Consider the following 20,240-nt stretch of genomic DNA (forward strand, 5'->3'; position numbering starts at 1 on the left):
AGACCGCTAAATTTAAACACAACAGCGTAACTGTGCACAGGAAAGTGCGCAACAGAGCTTACAGCCCCTCAGCCGCAATTCGCTTGCGGGACACGGCAAGAAGCGCCCTTTCTTTTCGGCTCATTGCGGCAACGCCCCCGATCCTCATTTCGGCAGAGAGTAAGGCTGAACTAGCTTCTAAATGTGCAAAGCCCGAATGGCCTCACCGGCCGAGGGACGTTCTGAGGAACGAATGCCAATAAAGAGCCGAGTTCCGCTTTCCTACAGCGTTCCGCGGCCAACAGTGGACCCGGCGGACCAGTACATCGCACTATCGCAGTGTGCCTCGTCGTGCCTATTCTGGATCGATCTACATGTGCGAGTGGTGCAGTAAAAGTATACGCTTCCTCTCATGACTTTATTAGACGGCAAACACTCGAGGCGAAGGAAAACCACGCCGCATCAACGAAGTTGATCTCGCTGCTGACCCTGCTTTCCGTACCAATTCAGAGTATGCCTTTGTTTTCGATTTTGATAAAGTTTGAGGAGGGCCAGCCCCGGCACCAACATCGGGCATTCACCGAGTACTTGTGTTCCACTTCTCATTTTTAAGTCAAACCAAAAACAGATTTGACGTTCGTGTTTAGACAGCGTAAGGTCGATCTGCCTTTGAGATGCGGCGACACTAATTTAAGCTGTAGATGAGAACCCGGGCTGTACCACTGCTAGCCTGGAGTGTCTAACGTGGACGACGCAGCAGCGATTCACCAACGCACGCCGGTACGATGCTTCAGATTGAAACGAACAGCAGTGGGGATTGAACCCAGGATCCCTGGGTTCTGTGCGGAGCAAGCTTTCGCTCCACGTGTTCCGAGCTGCGCTGAGCTAGCACACTCGGCCACCGATCACCCTCATTGTCATGACGCGGTTTGCGTTGGCCTTGAATAGCTCACTGTTTGATAGAGCCACGATAAGGAAGGTACGCTCGCAGTATCGCCTGCATGAGTGCATCAATCCACGAAGACTACGGCGAGGTACATCGCGGTGGGGTTTGAGGTGCAAGTCCGCGGTGTCCACGGCTGTCCGTGGTACGATGGAGGAATCCGAAACTCGCGTCTTCGTTTGACAGTCCCAGAATGCAGCTCAGCCGCTAGGGGCGCTGCGGCTTTGCACATTGTCCGTCGGGAAAGCTTCCATCCAGATGCCTAGAGGAGTTGCACTGGCAAAGCTAAGTTTATCACACTCCAAGATACTGCGTTTCACACCGAAGCAACCAAGCGACACCACAATAACGTAGCAATCCAAGAGCACAAAACCACAACGCAGAGGCAGGGCTTCACTCGGAGACTGAGCAAAACGACATCAAGACCAGGATGATGGAAGGAAAGCGTCCAAACCAAACAAGTCGCACACGGCACCGACACAAAGCACAACACACCGACTTACTGGTGCGAAAAGGCCATCGTGTTAACCGAGGAGGCACTGTGTGAGGGAAGAGCTGCCGCCAGCCCTGTGTCAGAGGTTAGAGTTGGCCGAGCGTCAGAGCCCAGGCTGCTCCCAGAACATCGCGGGCGTTCGTCGTAGCCGCCTCTTTCGCGGATCGCCCTTTTTTTTCAGTAATACCTTCGGCCTCCAGTCACCTTCGTAAAACAAAAGTAGGCGCCGATGGCCAGGCGCTAAAACGAACCGACTGAAGCGTTCTGAACACGTTCCGTACAAAATGAAAGTTTTTTTTTATGTTGCACATTTTTAAAGGCGAAATTTGTGGTCAATAATTGGCAGTATAGTCAAATTCCCCAGCCGCGTTCCTATTTGAAGGGAGTGGGAACTCTCCTGACACTGGGAAGAAGGTGCTCGCAATACAAGGATGGAACCGAGCCATTCCAAATTCGACACTAAATGATTAAGAAAATATGGATAGTTTTGAAACATAGGATACTTGAACGTACGACACTAGACACGGCGGAAGGAACCAGTGAGGACGAACAATTTTCCTTCAATCGTGAATCAACTCGTCCTTACTGGCATTTGAGTTATGACAGGAGGTAGAGGGTCAATCGCACTCTTATTTCAATATACGCGAACACTGAGTCTCGTTTTTAAGTTGTCCGCGATACGGTAATGTCAAATGACAAAATTATCAGAAAAAAAAAAAATTAAACTTACCAATCTCGTTAAGGCAATCGTGTCTGCATACAGGTCTATACAAATATGAGGGTTCTCATAGATATATAGACTCGTAAACAAACACCCGCGCTGATAGGATGCTTAGTAGGGCCTGTTGGCGTCTTTCGGACGCTTGAGTTGAACTTTGAGGCGTTTCATTCCGATTTGGAAGCCATTCATGGCCTGGATCGCCGCCTGGGCGCTGGCCGGGTTGTCGAAGCTCACGAAGCCTGCGAACAAACGAGGAAACCTGCGCTTGTTTCCGTCCATATTCGCAACTTTCACGACCTATAGGGGGCGCGCTGGCGCCTATCAAAATGGCTGTAATCTGGATGATGGTCGTAGAACAGCAATACGAGGCGGGGCCTGCGACGCGTAAGTAATTACAATTTTGCTTTATACGAGCAATATTAGAGCCTTACTTTACTTTTCATGTCGGGAGAGTGTAGCCAAGCACCTTTATTGTGAAGCTGATCATCCAGGAGCTAGGGAGCGCGATTCTCACACCGCGGTACCACCATCGCTGAAAGTTGCGATTTCACGCGAACAATCAAACAGCAAACAAACAGTTTCTGGGCGTTGCTTAGCCGAGGCGGCGCGTTCTGACACCTCTCTGTTTTCGCCGTGGTCACTGGTTTGTATCGTTCCTTACCTCCGACCGCGACTTAAAGGCGAGACCGCTACCAAACCACCTTTCTACAAAACTTGATCCCGCCATCTTAATGTGTCATTTTGATTATTAAATGTGTTAGCATTTATGGCCCCGGTGCATGCAGCCTTCCTTCGTTTGGACGGTCGTTGTTTGGACTGGACTGGATGCGCTCTTTCGCTCGCTTCGTTCGCTCGTTACGTTTTCTTTCCCCCTTACAAAAGAGGAAGAGTCTTCCGGCACGCTTCCGATGAGGCGCCGCGGAAGCAAGAGAGGAGGGGAGCGAGCGGCCGTGGCGGTGGCACAACGTACGAAGCTACCTAAAACCGCGAGGCGCAGCGACGGCTCTGTTTGCGCGAAACCGCCTGCAACCGGGAGAACATATTGGCTCTTCGAAGACAAGAGTGTGCAAAGTATGCAAACCGTAGGCAGCGATCGAGGGAAGGTGTGGTGGCCACATCGTACACCGCCCGGGAATACTGGCTCTCCGGACATAACAGTATGCGGACCGTTGCGATGTTGGAGTTCTCATTTTTCGCTGAGTGGAAACCCCTGCGCTGAACTAACGCATTTTGTCTAGAATCAGCGTTACGACAGAAACGATTTCGGCGTCTTTTTAACATAAAAGGTGTTTTATCAGCCAATTTCTATGAATTTCTGTAACATTTTACTGTAATAGCCCAGTGTAACGCAAAACCAACACCGAAAGCGTTTAGCCCATAGGGAATCTTATAAAATTACTTCAGTCCCCAGCGGTATTTGAACTCATCACCTTGAGATTGCGAGAAAAGTGTTTTGCCTACTGAGCTATCTAGGGTCAGTGTTCTGAACGCGCAAAAGCGATCTCTCTGGCGCAAAGAATTGTTCGTGCGGGAGCGCGCTTTGTTGAAAACTCGTTTTATTTACAAAAAAAAAATATATTCTGCGCTTACCAGTCTGTCAGAACGATCAGGCTTGTATAATGTTTTATTGTTTTTGCAAATGGGTCAACGTTGCCCCAAGAGGTTTGTGCTCAATCCTCAACAATGAACAAAATGCAACATTGAGATCGCGCTATGTTATATTGTACAAACGCAAATACATTTGACGGAGGTCTTGTCTTCGAACCGGGACCTTTTCCCTGTCGCTTGCTTTCATGTGTGGACTGCAATATATCTACTTTTTCTTTGCCTCCTGCGCTTTTACACGAATGCGGGGCATTCCTGTAAATGCGTCGCACAGCTTTTTGTTTTAATGCCCTACCTGAAGCGATAACAGATATACAAATAAATGTTTTCGGTGAAGATTGTTACACGTACTGAAATTGCATTCTCGTAATTCCCTGTTCTTGACACGTACTACAAGTAAACAGAATATCGGTGTGTGTCAATGCCCGTACTGCATTGACCTTCAACCTAAATGCTTTGCGTTTCATCGCGGGTCGTGGCTATCTATCCTCAAGTACAGTCGACACTAACTCTGAATGCATGCAACCTTATTACACGTCCGAGACATTCTCGCTCGCTTGTGAGATCTGATAACGCTACACAAATGGTATATTTTACCGCTGTCGTACCTCAAGTGCACGTGTCTTCAATCCGTCGCAAGCTATCCGCAATGGTTATGGGTAGCTACCGGCCTGGACACTGGGGGGGGGGGGGGGGGGGGGGCTGGGATACCGGGGTAGCCGGGTAGTCTGCCTAAGTCTGTTCAGTAGTGGCGGCGCGGAGCTGTCAAGAGAGCAGAATTTGTCCAGGGGGAGAGAAGGAATTGCGCTATCTTCAGCATGGAGGGACCTTACACCATAACAGCTCTCACTGTAAAATGTTTATGTTCGACGCCCCGACTCTTTTAAAGCGGCAGCTTTAAAGGGCCAACCAACCTCAGGAGCCACGTAAGCTCGAAATGTGTAGTTTGGCCAGTCCGCTGAACGATCTTGAAAGAATTCTATCGAAATCGCTGCTGTCGCTACGCTAATCCTCGACGAAAGGCGCTAGCATTTCGCGCAGGGGTTCCGACTCAACAAGGATGAAAATTCTAACCTTACAACGGCTCGCATACCGCTGTGTTCGGAGAGCCAGTCTGTTCTCGCGGGTGTTGGCGGTTTCGCGCAAACGCCGACGTCGCTGCGCCTTGGTTTTACGTTGTCGCGTAGATTGTGCCACCGTCACCGCCGTTCGATCCCCTCTTCTCCCACTTCCGCGGTGCGTCATTAAAAGCGCACCAGAATACTATTTCATTCTTGTAAGAGGGACGAATGGGCGAACGATCGGAGCGCAAGAGCACAGCGGAATCCGCGCATCGATTTTCCGAGACCAGTCCACTCCATTCCAGTCCAGTCCGAACCACCACCGTCCAAACAAAAGATGGCTGCATGCACCAGGTCAATACATTCTAACGCATTTAAAAACGGCAACCTGTGACAGGGATCAAGCTCCGGTAACCGGCGTGAATGCCCAGTGCGCTACTGACTGATGTACGACCTAGTACACAGCAACGGGAGGAGCATAAGAAGGTGGCGTAAGAGAACGCGCGGAGCGGACAGGGGGAGGAAGGGCTAGAAAGAGAGAAGCCGAAACAGATGGATTAGAAAGAGTGCGCGGAGCGAGGAGTGGAAAGAGCAGGAAAGCGCGTCTCCCCGCCCTCGGGGACCCAGGAAATTCAGCCAAGTCTTTGTATCCGGGTGGTGTATCCGGATGTTCCAAGTAGCGGGGACAATAGAGGAATGATCAAGAAGAACACCAATTGCCTACCGAAGCACTTGCTTTGGTTTGTAGCGCGGTCGATGAAAACCTTGGCGCTAATGACGTTGCCGAAAGGCATGAACATCTGCATGAGCTCGGCGTCTCCAAACTCCTGGGGCAGGTGGTAGATAAACAGGTTGCAGCCCTCGGGACCTGCAAATGATCGAGATGACGCCAAGCCGGCGATTGTCACTCTCGTCGGTTAAGAAGCAAACAAGGTACCTGCCGTCGTGTATTTCTTTCGCCACAGAAACGCGCACACGTCGCATGTAAATCACGAAACCGAATGTACCTCTCCACACTGCGTAACGTATGTATCAACTTATTTGGAGTGTGTTCCATAACTGTTTCCATAGCATTAATGTACGAAAAAAGTCAAAGCGGGAAAAAAAAAAGCTTTCAGCCTCCCTTTGGTGAAGGAAGACCAGCGAAGCTGTACTTTAGTGGGAATGAAGCAAAGGCCGTCCGCAAGTCGGCAGGTCAGAGTGGAAAGGCTGGAAAGCTTGCTGCGATCTATGAGCGACTGCGGCAAGCAGACAACCGGCAAACACAGCACTCTGGACAGCTCCCGCCATTTATGAGCCACGGCGGTTACCAGAGTGTTGTGTCGGCATTTCTGTGCGGACGGAGGCGATCCTGGGGAAACTAGCCCTTAACAGCTCCCCGGAGTAAGAAACTGAAGGAGAGCAGGAGACAATAGCGGGCAGTGACTTCAGAACACCGCGCTCTGTTGGAATGGTTCGTTGGTAGACGCAACGTTGACTGCTGTTGTCCCCACTGCACTCGTCGAACGCATTAGAACGCAAACTCCGGAGTGCGGCGTTTTGAGTTCCTGTAAATACGCGCCTGAACGGTGCAGTGGAGGGAAAGGCGTTGCGTCTACCCGCTAGCCATTCCAACCGGACCTCGGCGTTCCCTAGTCTCCTCTTCCCCCTCGGTTTCTGTCCGCACAGTACGATGCCGCCGGGACGACTCCGAACGGGGAAAAAGCAGAGTAAGCGTGGGTTTATGCGATCCAAATGCGTCCCTGGTCGAAGCTATCCACTTGTGTCGTCTACTGAGCCCCTCGCCATACTTCACCAAGATAAACAAACCACTCCAATAACTCATCGTTTGCGAGCAAACAAAGGGAGCTCAGAGTTTGGGAATGCGGTTCATCAGCATAGTGCAGCGCGGCTTATCGGAAGTGTAAAAGGCGCTTCGTGAAACCGCCATGTAGCCCAGAAATGACGGAGCTTACTAACAGCGGTAGCACGTGGACGATATAACAGATGTTGAAAATTGTTTTAATAATCCAGAGCACATCACAATCGCTAGTGTACTAACAGTATTTTGATGCGAATTCACGCGTCAGTGTTCTTAATAAGCAGAGATTCCTCCCGCATTACGTTAAGTGTTTTATAGTTAGCAAACAAGATTTCTATCAAACACAAGACACGAGGGAATTGTTCGCAAACAGCAGGAATAGCGCGTGACTAAACTGCGAATTTACCTTCGAATAAACGCCACGACGCCCCTTACACAAGCAGCAAACTAATAACCATGTCTGACTTTATTGAATTAGAGCGTCTATAAAACGCGCTCGTATACATGACATATCGACCTTTATAATATATGTAGTTTCTGGACCGAAAATTAAATATTGACCCAGCTATATAAAAATGTGCCAGGCACTTTGTTTTGAGCTGAAGTATTTTAAACAAACTCAAACTTTTATCATTTACTATTAAATCCTTCATAATGCTGGCCCTGCCAAAAAAAGAAAAAAGAAATGGTGCAATATTTTATTGGAAATAATAGTGGAAACGTCAATTCAAGTTCAAGAAATCGAATCTTAGGCTAAAAGTACGGCAACCAGATTTTTCGCACCAGAAGAATGTACTGGAAATGCACACCCAGTTAAAACAATTTGTTTTGTTCTGGATTTGTCCAAACTGGGATATCAATTTACTTGAAATATTACTCGACCCTAATCTGGGCCCTTTAAATCTAGTCTCCGCACTCAGAAACCATACCGGTAGTGACATGCATACTCTAGAAGAGAAACATGCCACTGGATAATATTTTACTGAAAAACTTTAAACGTGAAATTAACAGGGAAAGAAAGGGACAGAGATTATGTGTGTATATTGCAAAGGGTAATAAAATTAGCTAGATTTTTCAAAGCAGAACTACTAGAAAACTTAAACCAAGAAGTCGACATATTTTTATTAACCTTTGACTACCTTATGTTACACACTTTCCCGTTGCTAGTTAGCACTCATGTAGATAAATCAGCGGTGTATGCCACATCACACCGAAATGATAAAGTTCCATCGCTCAGAAGTGTTAGTAATAAAGAAAAGCGTGACGATCAGCAACGTCCGTTAGTGTAATTTCATTTCTGTTGACGAGACACACTTTTCTACGAAAGAGAAAATATAAGAAGGCTAAGTTTCAGATTTCCCCAGCTAAAAGATACCTAGGCAAAATAGTTTATGATTACATATACATGGAACAATGTAAGGAGATGCAATTCTGCTATTACAAAATAGCAGAATTGATCAAATCAAATCAGTATACCCACACCAGACATCCGGTAGACCCAATGCGCACGAACAAAACAGGCTGTTTTTTTTTCTTCCAAAGGGATTATATCATGTCCTTTCTTCAGTGCCGTCCTTAACGTGCAATTATATAATAAACATATTAATAAAACGAGCAGGGACACGCGTCGGAGCAGTTCGTTGGGAAAAGCTATGTACTAGGCACACATACTTGAAACGAATAAAACGACAAATTTATAAACGGCTCGCGAAAGTTGCGCTTCCTCCATAAAAAAACAAAGCGCTAGGTTTCGGACCTATTCGTGTGTGTGTAAATATTGCTTTTATTATAAATTTAAAGAATAAATAAAAGAGAAAGAGGGATGCAAGACGCATTGTTAGTCACCCATGGAGGGGTCTGGTTCGTCGTCTTGCGGGGATCGGGAGAAAAAGAGGATAGGGTAGGAAGTGACGATGGGGATGGGCGTATTTACAGAAATGAAGGGTATAGCCGCTGATGCGATGGAAGGACAGGTCGCCTCCCACCGCCGCCCCAAACGCAGCCGGAGCACGCGCTCCCCTGCTGGGCGCTGACTTCGAGAAGCCGAAGCGCCGGGGCACGAGCGCTCCCGCCACGATTAGGACGACGGAACGAAGCATCCGCCGCTTCGACCCATCGGCGACCATAGGATGAAGGCATGTTGTATGCTAGTTCACAGTCTGGATGACAGGTTTGTCTTTTCTAAAAAGTCAATGAGGGCTTTCAGTATATTTGTTCTTCTCGTCCGGGATCCTGATGGGAAGAGGAGAGCGTTGGAATCCCCCGGCGAAACACGGAGAGCCTTCAGTGTTTGCGTTAGTGCGGTTCGCTCTGTCCCTAGCGACTGACACTCCCAAATAATATGGTTTCTGTCTTCGATGATGTTGCATGTGGTGCAGTTGGGAGACTTAATGCGCTTGATGAGGTGAAGTCTCTTGTTGGTTGAAGCGCAGTCGGCTCGCAACCTGTGTAGGAGTGATTGTTGAGGCCTGGAGAACTTTTTTCGCGGAATCAATGCTGGAATGGGTGTTGAATTGGTTTCAATATACGGGTGCATGCTTTCTATTGCCGTTTTTATAAGAGATTTTGCTGCGTTGTACGGGTGGACAAAGATAGTGGGTCTTTGGTCTGAGTGGGCCTCTGCTGCCAGCGAATCTGCTCTTTCATTTCCGGGTATACCTACATGTGATGGGATCCATTGAAACCAGATGGTTGTTTCCTGTTCTGCAGCGCGCCTGGTCAAATTTGCGATGGATCTGGCTAGTGGGCACGCTTTTTCGAGGCGTGTTAGTTGCTGTAAGGCGCCTCGAGAGTCCGAGAAGATGGCGATGTTGGATAGGTTGGTGTGTCGTAGAGTTTGGGTAATTGCTAACCAAATGGCAGCAAGCTCTGCAGTGGTGGAATCAACGCAGATATCAATTCGCCCTTTACCGTGGTGTCCATCTTCAGGCAAGACATAGGCTGCAGTGCACGAGCTGTCTTTTATGCTTCCATCGGTATAAATGTGCGTCATGCCGGAGTAGGTATTTTCTATTGTCTCAACGGCGATGCTCCGCGCTACCACTTCAGAAACGTGCTTGCGTCGGGGGAGGTCGGCTATCTCGGTTGAGACGTGGAGTTGACAGTCGTCCCGATAAGGGGGAGGTATCGGGCATACATCTGTTGGGTAGCCGATAGTATCGCGGAATGTTTTTACAGCTTTTCCAACCTGAGAGTGGTGTCGTGTCATGAGGCGTTCAAGAAGTGGGTCCGAGGATGGAGCATCTGATAGACGGCTGACATATCTTAATGCTTTCTCCTGTGCTTGGAGCTGCAGTGGAGAATCTCCCGCCTCGGTCAAAGTTGGAATGTTCTGTGCGGATTTAGGTAGCCCAAGGCAGAAACGGAGGGCCTTTCTGTGAAAGGTTTCTAAATATTTCCATTGCGTATGATTTATATTTAAGAATGGCAAGGCGTAGAGCATACGACTTATTATTAGTCCTCGGTAGAGTGTCGTCATCGTCATCTGTCTGGCACCCCAGTTTTTTCCAGATATTCGATGGAGAGCGCCGAGGAGCTTATGGGACTCATTGAGGATACCTTTTACCGCAGGGCGCCAAGTGACGCGGTCGTCAATGATTACGCCTAAGTATCGAACTTGTGGTTCACGTCGAATGACCTTGCCTCCAATTTTAAGTGCAGAGTATTTTCCTTTCATTCTGCCTTTAGGGCGATAGGTGAGAGCTTGTGTCTTAGACGTAGAGAGTGTCAGACCGGCATGGTGGAGGAAGGAGGCCGTGCGATCTAGAGCTCGTTGTAGCACTGCGCGGACGGTAGTGGACAGTCGGGTAGGCCCAGCGCACCATAGCGCGACGTCATCCGCGTATATGGCACAGTGTATGGGATAAGGTCCACCCACAGGAAGAGCAGTCGGTAGTCCAGCCATTACGATGTTAAAAAGCAGAGGACTCAAAACACTGCCCTGTGGTACCCCCTGGGTGCTGCTTCGTATCGTGCTCAGGCGGCCAGCCAGTCGGACAGCGAATGTTCTGTTGTAAAGAAAAGAAGTAATGAAGCGAAGGGCGCGCCCTTCTATTCCTGTGTTCTGTAGTCGTTCTAGGATTACAGAGTGTGGCAGAGCATCAAATGCTCGATGGATGTCGAGAAAAACGGTGTGGATGACCTTTCCTTCTGCCTTTGCTTGCTCGAACGACGATACGATGTCGCCGATGGCATCTGTTGTTGACCGGCTTCTTCGGAATCCTGACAGCTGAGAAGGAAAGGCTTGCGCTCGTTCCAATTGCCAATTTAAACGGCGGTGGATCAGGCGCTCAGTCAGTTTGCATAAGCACGAAGTCAAAGAAATCGGACGGTACGAAGATATGTCAGCTGCGGGCTTGTTAGTTTTTTTGATTGGTACTATTACTGAGTGTCGCCAGGTGTCAGGGACATCCCCAGATTGCCAAATATTGTTTATAAATTGTAACAGTCCGGGTAGGAATGACTCGTCTAAGTTTTTTAGAGCCTGGTTTGTGATGCGGTCAGGACCCGGAGCTCCACGTCGAGGGCATCGGGAGAGGGCATATCGGAGCTCGGACAAGGTAAAGTCATCGTCTATGTTGATTGTTGAATAGGTTGGAAGGGGGGGCCTTTTGGGAGGCGGATTTCCTTGGGGAGGGCTTATGGGGCGTGAGAACTCGTCTGCAAAATGTTCAGCCAGTTCTTGGAGCGATGTTTGATTTCCCATTGCAATTGCTGCATAGGGGCATTGGGGAGTCACTGGTTCTAAGAGGCATTGCACAGTGGTCCAAGGCCGCCTTGACCCAGTATCTGTCGATAGACTTTCACTGCGTTGGTCCCATTGTAGTCTCCCCAGCCTTATGGTATATCGACGAAGTGCTGCATCGATGCGTCGAGATTTTATCCAATCTTCATCTTGGTGTGTGCGTCGGGCGATTCGCTGTGCTTGTCTGGCATTGGCGCGTATTTGAAGATACGTAAGATCGGGTACGGGCTTACTTATTGGGAGGGTGATTTTTGTTGTAGCTATATTTAAGGACGTTAGTATAGCTTCTTCTAAGCAAGGTGCCTTTGCGCTTTTCATCAGATTTGAGAATACTTCTCTGTACCTGTCCCAGTTGGTAATGTTGTGAGCCCTGGTTTTTGGTTGGGTGCCATAACGTGGGGTTAGTCGGATTGGTAGGTGGTCGCTCCCCCAGGTGTCTGGTTCGATGTCCCATAGGAAGCTTATTTCTTTTGATACAAAAGTGAGGTCAAGTACACTCGCCTTTTGTAGATTCGCGCGAACGAATGTTGGAGCTCCGGAGTTGAGACAACGCAGTCCAAGGTCTCTGGTGACTTCAAGCAGTGCGGTTCCTCGTTCCGTCGTTGTGTCACTTCCCCAGGCGTAATGATTGGCATTAAAATCTCCGCACCAGACTATAGGCCCTGGGCATCGGTCTCGTATTACTCTCAGCAGGTCTGGGTCCCACGATTGGGCTGGTCGGATGTAGGATGATATAACTACGATTGTTTGATCAGCGATCTGTAGTTTGACGGCAACATGTTCGGCAACAGTGGTGTTCAGGTCAGACAGGTCTATTTCTCCATGCAGGAAGTGTCGCTTGACTAAAAGGGAAGCCCTTGATTTTCCATCGGGGTGAGCAGTGACGCTGTGGTACTCCACGTAAGGGGAGATTCGCTGGGAACCCTTCTGGGTGTATGTCTCCTGCAGAGCAAGTACGTCTGTTTTAAGTTCGATGAGTCTGCGACGAAGCTCTGGCAGGCGACGGTGGAACGAATTGGTATTCCATTGGATGATAGATGGAAGTTTTTTAAGGCGTTTTGGGGTTTGTGATCGTTTTTTGGGGATCGTTCGGGTATCAAGCATGGTGTTGGTATTAATATCTGTTAAGGCTCTGGCAGTTGCCTGAGTCTACTTGATCCAAGAGTGGACGAGAGGTAATGTGAAGTCAATTAGGGTAATACCTGCTCGTGCGAGCGGGTGCTCCAGTGTGGCCAGAAAGGTACGTAGTAGCGTCGCAAGGGTGTACACAGCGGATCCTAGTCCTTGAGGTTCAGTATTATTGTCGGAGCCTTGGGTACGAGATCGGTACGTTGTGTCGCTAGCCCTTTGAGCAGAAGTTTTTGTCACTCTTGCGAAGTTGTCCTGGCGTTGCCGCGGTGATGTTTCGGGTCCAACGCTAGTTGATGCTGATGTGGACGCAGCTGACTGACGTGGAAGAGCAGGAAAGTGATCGTCGTCTAGTGGCGGCATCATAGCATCCTCCACTTTCTCGTTCTGGCTGTTCCTGGAAGATGGATTCAGAGTTCGAGCAGTTTTGTTCTTGTTGTCGGAGAGGACAGCTGATTTCGCTAGTGGGTAGCTGACCTTGTGGGTGTGACGATAGCTCGATACAGCGGCTTCCGTTTTATAAAAGGGACAGCTTCGAGAGGTCGCCTCATGCTTTCTTTTGCAGTTGACGCACTTAGGTTGGTCGGCTTGGCAGTCGACGCGGTCGTGAGTGCCGCCACAGCGGCTGCAACGTTGCACATGGGGGCATGCGGTCTGAATGTGCCCGAACCGCCGACATTTGTGGCACTGTCGTGGTTTGTCGGTGTACTGCAGTACTCTGAAGCGTATATGCCCCACAACGACGTGTTCTGGCATGGTCTCGGTTGCAAAGACAAGTTTCACCGTTTCTGAAGCGCCTAGCCTTTTGACTAAGATGACTGGCGTAGTTGCGCTTATAGCCTTTTTGAGGTCACTTTCTGTGATGTCCTTGTCTACGTCACGAATGATTCCTACGGCCGAAGATCGTGGGTGAGCTTCATAGGTCTGGACTTTGATCCCTAATAGAGTTGTTAAAGTAAGGATCGTTTGCATCGAGCTGTTGTCCCGCATGTCAATTGCAAGGAGGTTCAGTCTGTAGTTCGGTCGGATTTGAATCACTCCATGGGGTGTGATGGAATCTAGCTCTTGAGATAGGGTTAGAGGGTTAAGCTTCGCGATGAGCTTTGTCGGGTCTTGGGGTTTGACGATGACCGTCCGGTTCTCGCGATGGGCATCAATGATGGTGGCTTGACTTGAAGCAGAGCCCCCGGAGACGTGGCGTCGCTTCCTATAGTTGAGGGTCCAGCCGGAACCTTCTTTTTCTGCGTCATCTATATCGTTGTCATCGAAGCTCTCAGAGCCGGGGGTGGATTCGCTCATGGTTGCGTCGCTCGGAGTTGGGGCTTCGGTCAGGGTGACTGCCCAAGAGGTTTTGCGAACGCTCCCAGGGGGATGTAGTTTAAATTACCAAAATAATAGTAAAAAACTGATTTACTTGCAGAGGTGAGGAATCAAGCATCCGCTTAGGTGCGTCGTCGTCGTCGTCCTCCGGTGCGCAGCTGGACCTATTCCGGCAAACTGTCGTTCACACGTCAAACATAAGCCCGCCCCGTTTTGGTTCAGATCACACCACGCCTGACAGTAAAGCGGACGATGCCTCTTTCCCGCCCATCCTTTGTGCAGAGCCCAGCTACTTTGAGTCACTGAATTTCGCAGAGAGACACGCAGGAAAGATGAGGGCGCCATGCAGGAAGGGAGGAGGAAGAGCGGCCAGCTCCGGTGCATCAACGATGAAGAGAGAACGCACCCGTCCATTGTCCGAGTTTCAGTCGGTTTGAAAAGTGACGCGCCGCCAGGAAGATACATTGAATAGTTCTATTTAATTAAAAAAACATAGTGGTTTTTGTTGTTTTTTAGAGAAGAAACATATGGAGTGTCCGAACGAGAAAAATACTTATGTAATGGGCTTCAATAGAAGATACGGCAAGGTGCATTATTGTTTATTACGCGGCTCCGTTCTTCTATCTGGGCGTGGCTTTCAATTTCGATCGACACTTTGAGCGTATAAATGAAATATAACATAAAAGCAATAAAGCGTAGGATTTTCTTAATCTCAAATTTTGTGGTTTTTCCGAGCTCCTTTGGCCTGCGAAAAGGTGGAAGTATTTCGCTGTGATGCTGGCGAGTTTGGTGGACCCAGTCTCTCGCAGTTGTGCTGTTCAGAGGGCTAACGACAACGAGAAAACAATTCGTATATTGGTGAATAAAAAAAAATATACGCTAACAAAAACGTTTTATGTCGTGATATATTTCATGTTAGAAGACTCCACGGTTGCATATATGTTATCACTTTGAAAATAAAACACAAATTTATTAATTGCGAAGTAGGAACTCTCGAAATAACAATGCCCAGTCATACCGGAGTTCTCATTAATGTGGCGCAGTCCTAATTTGAGGAGTCTGTTTCAATTTAGCCAACAGGGTCTCAAAATTTGGCGCACATCATGGAATACGTATTTTTAGCGTAGAACTAACACCCACGTATGATTTCAGTTAGGTGTTGGGATCACGTAAGTGTGGTTTGGTTTATGACACGCGTGAACCGAGTCCGGTTTTGGGTATGGGTAAATGCAGTTTGGTTTCGGCTATACGTATCTGTAGTTTAGTTTCAGGTCTAAGCGCATTTTTCTGAATCAATAATTAAGTATTAATTCTCGCCCCGTAATCCGCCTTGAGTCGAGACTGGAAAACGTGTGCCGTCTTTTTTTAGGTAGGTAGCGATTTGTGTGCCACGTGGGCCCGATTTCCTAGAAGGCATTGCGGCAGTGTCGGATCTTCCAGCGTTGATTGGGCACGCATGCCGAATCAGTGTTAGCTGCCACTCGTGTTCTGATTGATTAAGGCCGCGTCCAACGCGCGGCTCGGGCTGGCCTCCGGAGAACTCGAGCGACAGGGCCCTGCCATCGAGGTCTGAGGACAGGACGGGCTTGTTCACAACTGCCTCTTTCATGTGCGCTCGCCGGACGCACATTGTAACTGCCCGCGGCTGAGCTCCAAGCTATACCCATGGCGGCCGTATATGAGCGAAGCGACTGAAAGGACGTTACCTTCTCTCTGCGTCTGGGGAACCACCGTCGGCTGTTGCGTGAGTGCCTGAGCAAATTGGCCGTATGCAGCAGGATAGGCGGCTGTTGGGGACATAAACCGAGCCACAGTAAGATGATTGCGCGCACAGCCGTACAAAAAGATGACAACATATGTACGAAACAACGGGCCGAAAACTGGACCCATATGTAAAAGTGTTAAAAAAAGTCCGAGCGCACGTAAGCACTTCTTATGAGTTGCGAATGCGAAAGCATGAATGTGGTTCTTCCGCTCCATTAGTTCGTCTGCGGTGTACTGGGGTGGACGACCACGTTTCGCTACTGCCGAGGTTGCGGCCGCCGGCGATATAGATGCCTCGGGCGCCACAGTGTTTCTTGGCGCCGAAGAGGAACAGAACGGCCGCAGCCCCCCACCCCTCTCCGGCAACGCCTGACACGAGAGCGGCGGCCGAGCGCGCGCTCTCGTGAAGCGGCCGCCAATGGCTATTTAGGAACCGTTTTGCTCAGCCAAAGGGAGAATGGGCGTATCTTTCGTGTTTTTCTGTGGTTACAGACGCCGCCGGCTCTGCTCCATGCGGTAGTTAATGCTTCCGCATTAAAACGTTCCGTGCCAATAACAAAAAAAAAAAATAAATAAAAAAAACGAGCACAAGGAACTTTGTTCCGGGGAAGTCACATATTTGTGATTTCCCTACGGTCAATTAGCGCGCGTGGACTCTATTTTTGTTTAAATAGAGTGCCAGTATTTTCTCACGGTAATATTTACTTGCCATTTGTTTCGGTCATGCATTCCAGAAATTATGAAAATAATCCCTGGAGAAGGAGAACAAGAGGGACAAAGGACAAACACAAATCTCCAAACACAGCCAGGTGACTGGTGAGCGACCTACGAAATCTGCCTGGTCCGGGTATCGGACCCGGGACCTCTCCATTACAGGTGGAGCGCTCTACCAATTGAGCTAACCAGGGGTTAGACGTCAGTAGAGCAAATGGGTTTTATCAGCTGCCACCAGTCTAACACCAACAAGGGTGAAGCTTGCAATTTAAGGTTAAGATTATAATGCAATTAAATGCAAAGGTGCAAGCGAGCTGGAAAAGAATGACGAAAGTAATCCCTGGAGAAGGGGAACAAAGGGAAGGCCGCTCTTCGTGCGATTCAATCACATATAAGAGCGAAGCGCTCGTGCCCAGACCGTGCTAGCCGAGGTTCAATTTCTTCCTTATGCTGCGTTAGTAAACACTGGGGGGTGGGGACAACAAGCTCGATAAAGCGCCCCCTATAGTTCGATCTCCTGTCCAATAGCTGTGTACGCAAATGCTAGTGGGCAGTGGGGCAGATTTTTTCATAATTTCTTGTCCAGCTCGCTTACACCTTTGCATTTAATTGCATTATAATGTATTCCACGTTTAATGGGAGAGCATCTGCCAGCTCTGCGAGCCTCGCAAGTCGCACAACCAGATTTCTGGAAGAACAGAACGCGCTATTTCAAGACTCGTATTTATTCAAATAAAGTAGCCCAGAAGTACAAAAAAAAAAGAAGAAAAAAATGCGGCAATACAATAATTAAAAAAAATAGATATAGAGAAGAAACCCTAAAAGAAACCGTAAAAATAGATATAGAGAAGAAACCGTAAAGTTCGTTTCAATATTAGGGACTGGAGAAAATCAGCCATGTGAGGTACGTCCTGATTTCGAGCTCTTTTCGTTCCCGTTCCGCTCATTGAAAAGTATGCCGACAGAACTCAAGCTGGCGGTTGACCTCGCCATACCGCTCTGTCCTGCTGCACGACAAAGTCAAGTCTGCAATAGTCACCACCATCATGGCAACGAAGCGTCTACTAAAAGAAAGCACACGCGAACGCAGACTCTGAAACCAGCATAACTAGGGAGTGTTCACCGGCGGCTATTGGGGAGGAGATCAAACAGTCACGCCTCTGGTGGTGCGCTTGAGCTGTGGGGACAACGAACTGAATTTTCTTCTTGGTTGTTGATCCGATAAATCGAAGAGGACGATTGAAGGCCGCTCTTCGTGCGATTCAATCACATATAAGAGCGAAGCGCTCGTGCCCAGACCGTGCTAGGCGAGGTTCAATTTCTTTCTTATGCTGCGTTAGTAAACACCGGGGGGTGGGGACAACAAGCTCGATAAAGCGCCCCCTATAGTTCGATCTCCTGTCCAATAGCTGTGTACGCAAATGCTAGTGGCCAGTTGCGCACAAAAAAATATAATCGAAACACAAGCAGACCTACGTACAGATTAATTAAAAAAAAAAGAAGATAATGCTGTAATCCCCTCCATTCTAGGACAAACGCAGCTTCAATTTTTTTAGTTAGTTAAAAACAAAATTTCATTTCTCTTCTAATTCCTACTTCCTTGCAATAGGACATTAGAGAGTTTTAGTAGATCGTTCCGATACCTCCGATACTCCCGATAACAATACCCGATAACGATGCGATGCATCAGCTCAAGTTGCGGGGAAGTATCGGGTTTCATTATCGGAGTCATTGGAACGATCTATTGAAACTCTCTATTACTTTACTCGTTTTCGTTCCTTTTCTTTGCGTTTTCACTTCGTTGCTTTAGGACGTGACGTAGCTGACGAACTAACTGGAAGGTAGAAATCAACTTCAACGCTTCGATTTGATCAAAAGAGCACTTCTTTTTGCTCGTGTGCAGCCTGCATTGTATCTTTCTTGCTTTAGAATTCTTTGATCTAAAAGCATCAAAGGATAGACAAACAATAGCTAAAAACTATTTTTTTTTCTCGCGAAAGTTTGATTTACGTTATACTAGTAAAACTGGCCCCATTTCAACCACGATTTCAATCATCTTAATTTTGCTACTCTGCCGTGAACTTAACATACTCTTACTTGGGCTTTTCCCTTTTTAATATTTGTGCGTATTTTTCCGTCTGCGTACCAAGAAGGGGCAAGGGCCTTTTCAGGTACCTACGACTTTTGCCTCGGGCTCCTTCGCGGAGAAATCCGTGGGTGCAAACGAAATTTACGCAAAAACCTGGGACATTAAATGTTCTAAATTTAAATTTGTCATTATAATGCAATTAAATGCAAAGGTGCAAGCGAGCTGGACAAGAATGATGAAAATAATCCCTGGAGAAGGGGAACAAGGGGGACAAAGGACAAACACAATTCTCCAAACACAGCTAGGTGACTGGTGAGCGACCGAAAAAATCCGCCTGGTCTGGGTATCGAACCCGGGACCTCTCCATTACAAAATCACTCTCCATCAAAACCCGTTTGCTCTACTGATGTCTAACCCCTGGTTAGCCCAGTTGGTAGAGCGCTCCACCTGTAATGGAAAGGTCCCGGGTTCGATACCCGGACCAGGCGGATTTTTTCGGTCGCTCACCAGTCACCTAGCTGTGTTTGGAGAATTGTGTTTGTCCTTTGTCCCCCTTGTTCCCCTTCTCCAGGGATTATTTTCATCATTCTTGTCCAGCTCGCTTGCACCTTTGCATTTAATTGCATTATAATTACAACCTTAACTTGCCAGCTTCACCCTTGTTGGTGTTAGACTGGTGGCAACTGATAAAACCCGTTTGCTCTACTGACGTCTAACCCCTGGTTAGCTCAGTTGGTAGAGCCCTCCACCTGCAATGGAGAGGTCCCGGGTTCGATACCCGGACCCGGCGGATTTTTTAGGTCGCTCACCAGTCACCTAGCTGTGTTTGGAGATTTGTGTTTGTCCTTTGTCCCCCTTGTTCCCCTTCTCCAGGGATTATTTTCATCATTCTTGTCCAGCTCGCTTGCACCTTTGCATTTAATTGCATTATAATTACAACCTTAACTTGCCAGCTTCACCCTTGTTGGTGTTAGACTGGTGGCAACTGATAAAACCCGTTTGCTCTACTGATGTCTAACCCCTGGTTAGCCCAGTTGGTAGAGCGCTCCACCTGTAATGGAGAGGTCCCGGGTTCGATACCCGGACCAGGCGGATTTTTTCGGTCGCTCACCAGTCACCTAACTGTGTTTGGAGATTTATGTCTGTCCTTTGTCCCCCTTGTTCCCCTTTTCCAGGGATTATTTTCATCATGAATTTGTCCGCGCTTGGTGTGCTCATGATACGCGAGCACGTAGCCAAAGAAGGTGCTTCAGCTGGTCGGGGGCTGGAGTGGCAGCAGCAACGGGGACCGGTTTCAGAGAGAGCTCGCGCATAGGTAAATACGAACACAATAAGGAATATTGATTTAAAAAAGCCAATACAAAATGTATGCTCAATCGAAACGCTTACACATATGGTTCAATGTGATAGTGCGCAGACTCCGACAACGACCACAGTGCGGTCTTTCGGTTAAAAATCACACCGAGCGAAGCGGCTTATCTAAGGGACCGGGCCACCAGTCATCAGCCGACAAGCTCGCCTAAATTCGAGGGAAAGCTCGCAGTCGGAGTGCTCTGTGGATGAGTACGCTTTGTTTAAGTTCTCGCTATTCTTCATACTGGTCTCGTCGCGTCAGGCTCTCTTTGAGGGTGGAGCCGCGGGTACTTAAAGGGGCACTGACATGTCAAAATTCGCGAGTCGTGGTCCACGCGCACTCTACGCCAGCTGGTGACGTTTGTAACTCGTAGCAAGCTTAGACGGCGAAGCACTCACGAATCCCGGGGTAAGGCTGCAGCGTCGGGTAGGCAGCCGGCTGGAGGGCGTCCCCATTCTGAATCGCTTGAGCTGCGAAGAGAGGCGGGCACCGAGACCGTTAACACCGTTGGGATAGCCCGCAAA

At 48.5% G+C, this 20,240-nt stretch overlaps 1 protein-coding gene and 1 non-coding gene across 6 annotated transcripts in view; one reads left to right on the plus strand and one right to left on the minus strand.

The window, feature by feature from the left end:
• Positions 1-20,240, minus strand: part of LOC8037145 (CUGBP Elav-like family member 4) — a 279,808-nt gene that overhangs the window by 11,843 nt on the left and 247,725 nt on the right. For 4 of the 5 annotated variants that reach the window (XM_040502101.1, XM_040502102.2, XM_040502100.2 and 1 more), the window contains exons 10-13: positions 20,115-20,186; positions 15,502-15,582; positions 5,527-5,670; positions 2,146-2,375 (exon numbers count right to left, since the gene is read on the minus strand). In XM_040502101.1, the coding sequence (XP_040358035.1) occupies positions 2,248-2,375; positions 5,527-5,670; positions 15,502-15,582; positions 20,115-20,186 (425 nt within the window). In that variant the 3' untranslated portion in view covers positions 2,146-2,247. Of the gene's footprint in view, positions 1-1,425; positions 1,490-2,145; positions 2,376-5,526; positions 5,671-15,501; positions 15,583-20,114; positions 20,187-20,240 lie in introns of all 5 variants that reach the window. The other variant, XM_029968174.4, reaches the window with a different exon arrangement.
• Trnaa-ugc lies at positions 19,080-19,154 on the plus strand. Its single transcript has one exon. It is a non-coding gene; the product is annotated as a tRNA-Ala (tRNA).

This window comes from Ixodes scapularis, unplaced genomic scaffold (assembly GCF_016920785.2).
Source record: "Ixodes scapularis isolate PalLabHiFi unplaced genomic scaffold, ASM1692078v2 PGA_scaffold0__279_contigs__length_252992795, whole genome shotgun sequence".
NCBI lineage: Eukaryota > Metazoa > Arthropoda > Arachnida > Ixodida > Ixodidae > Ixodes > Ixodes scapularis.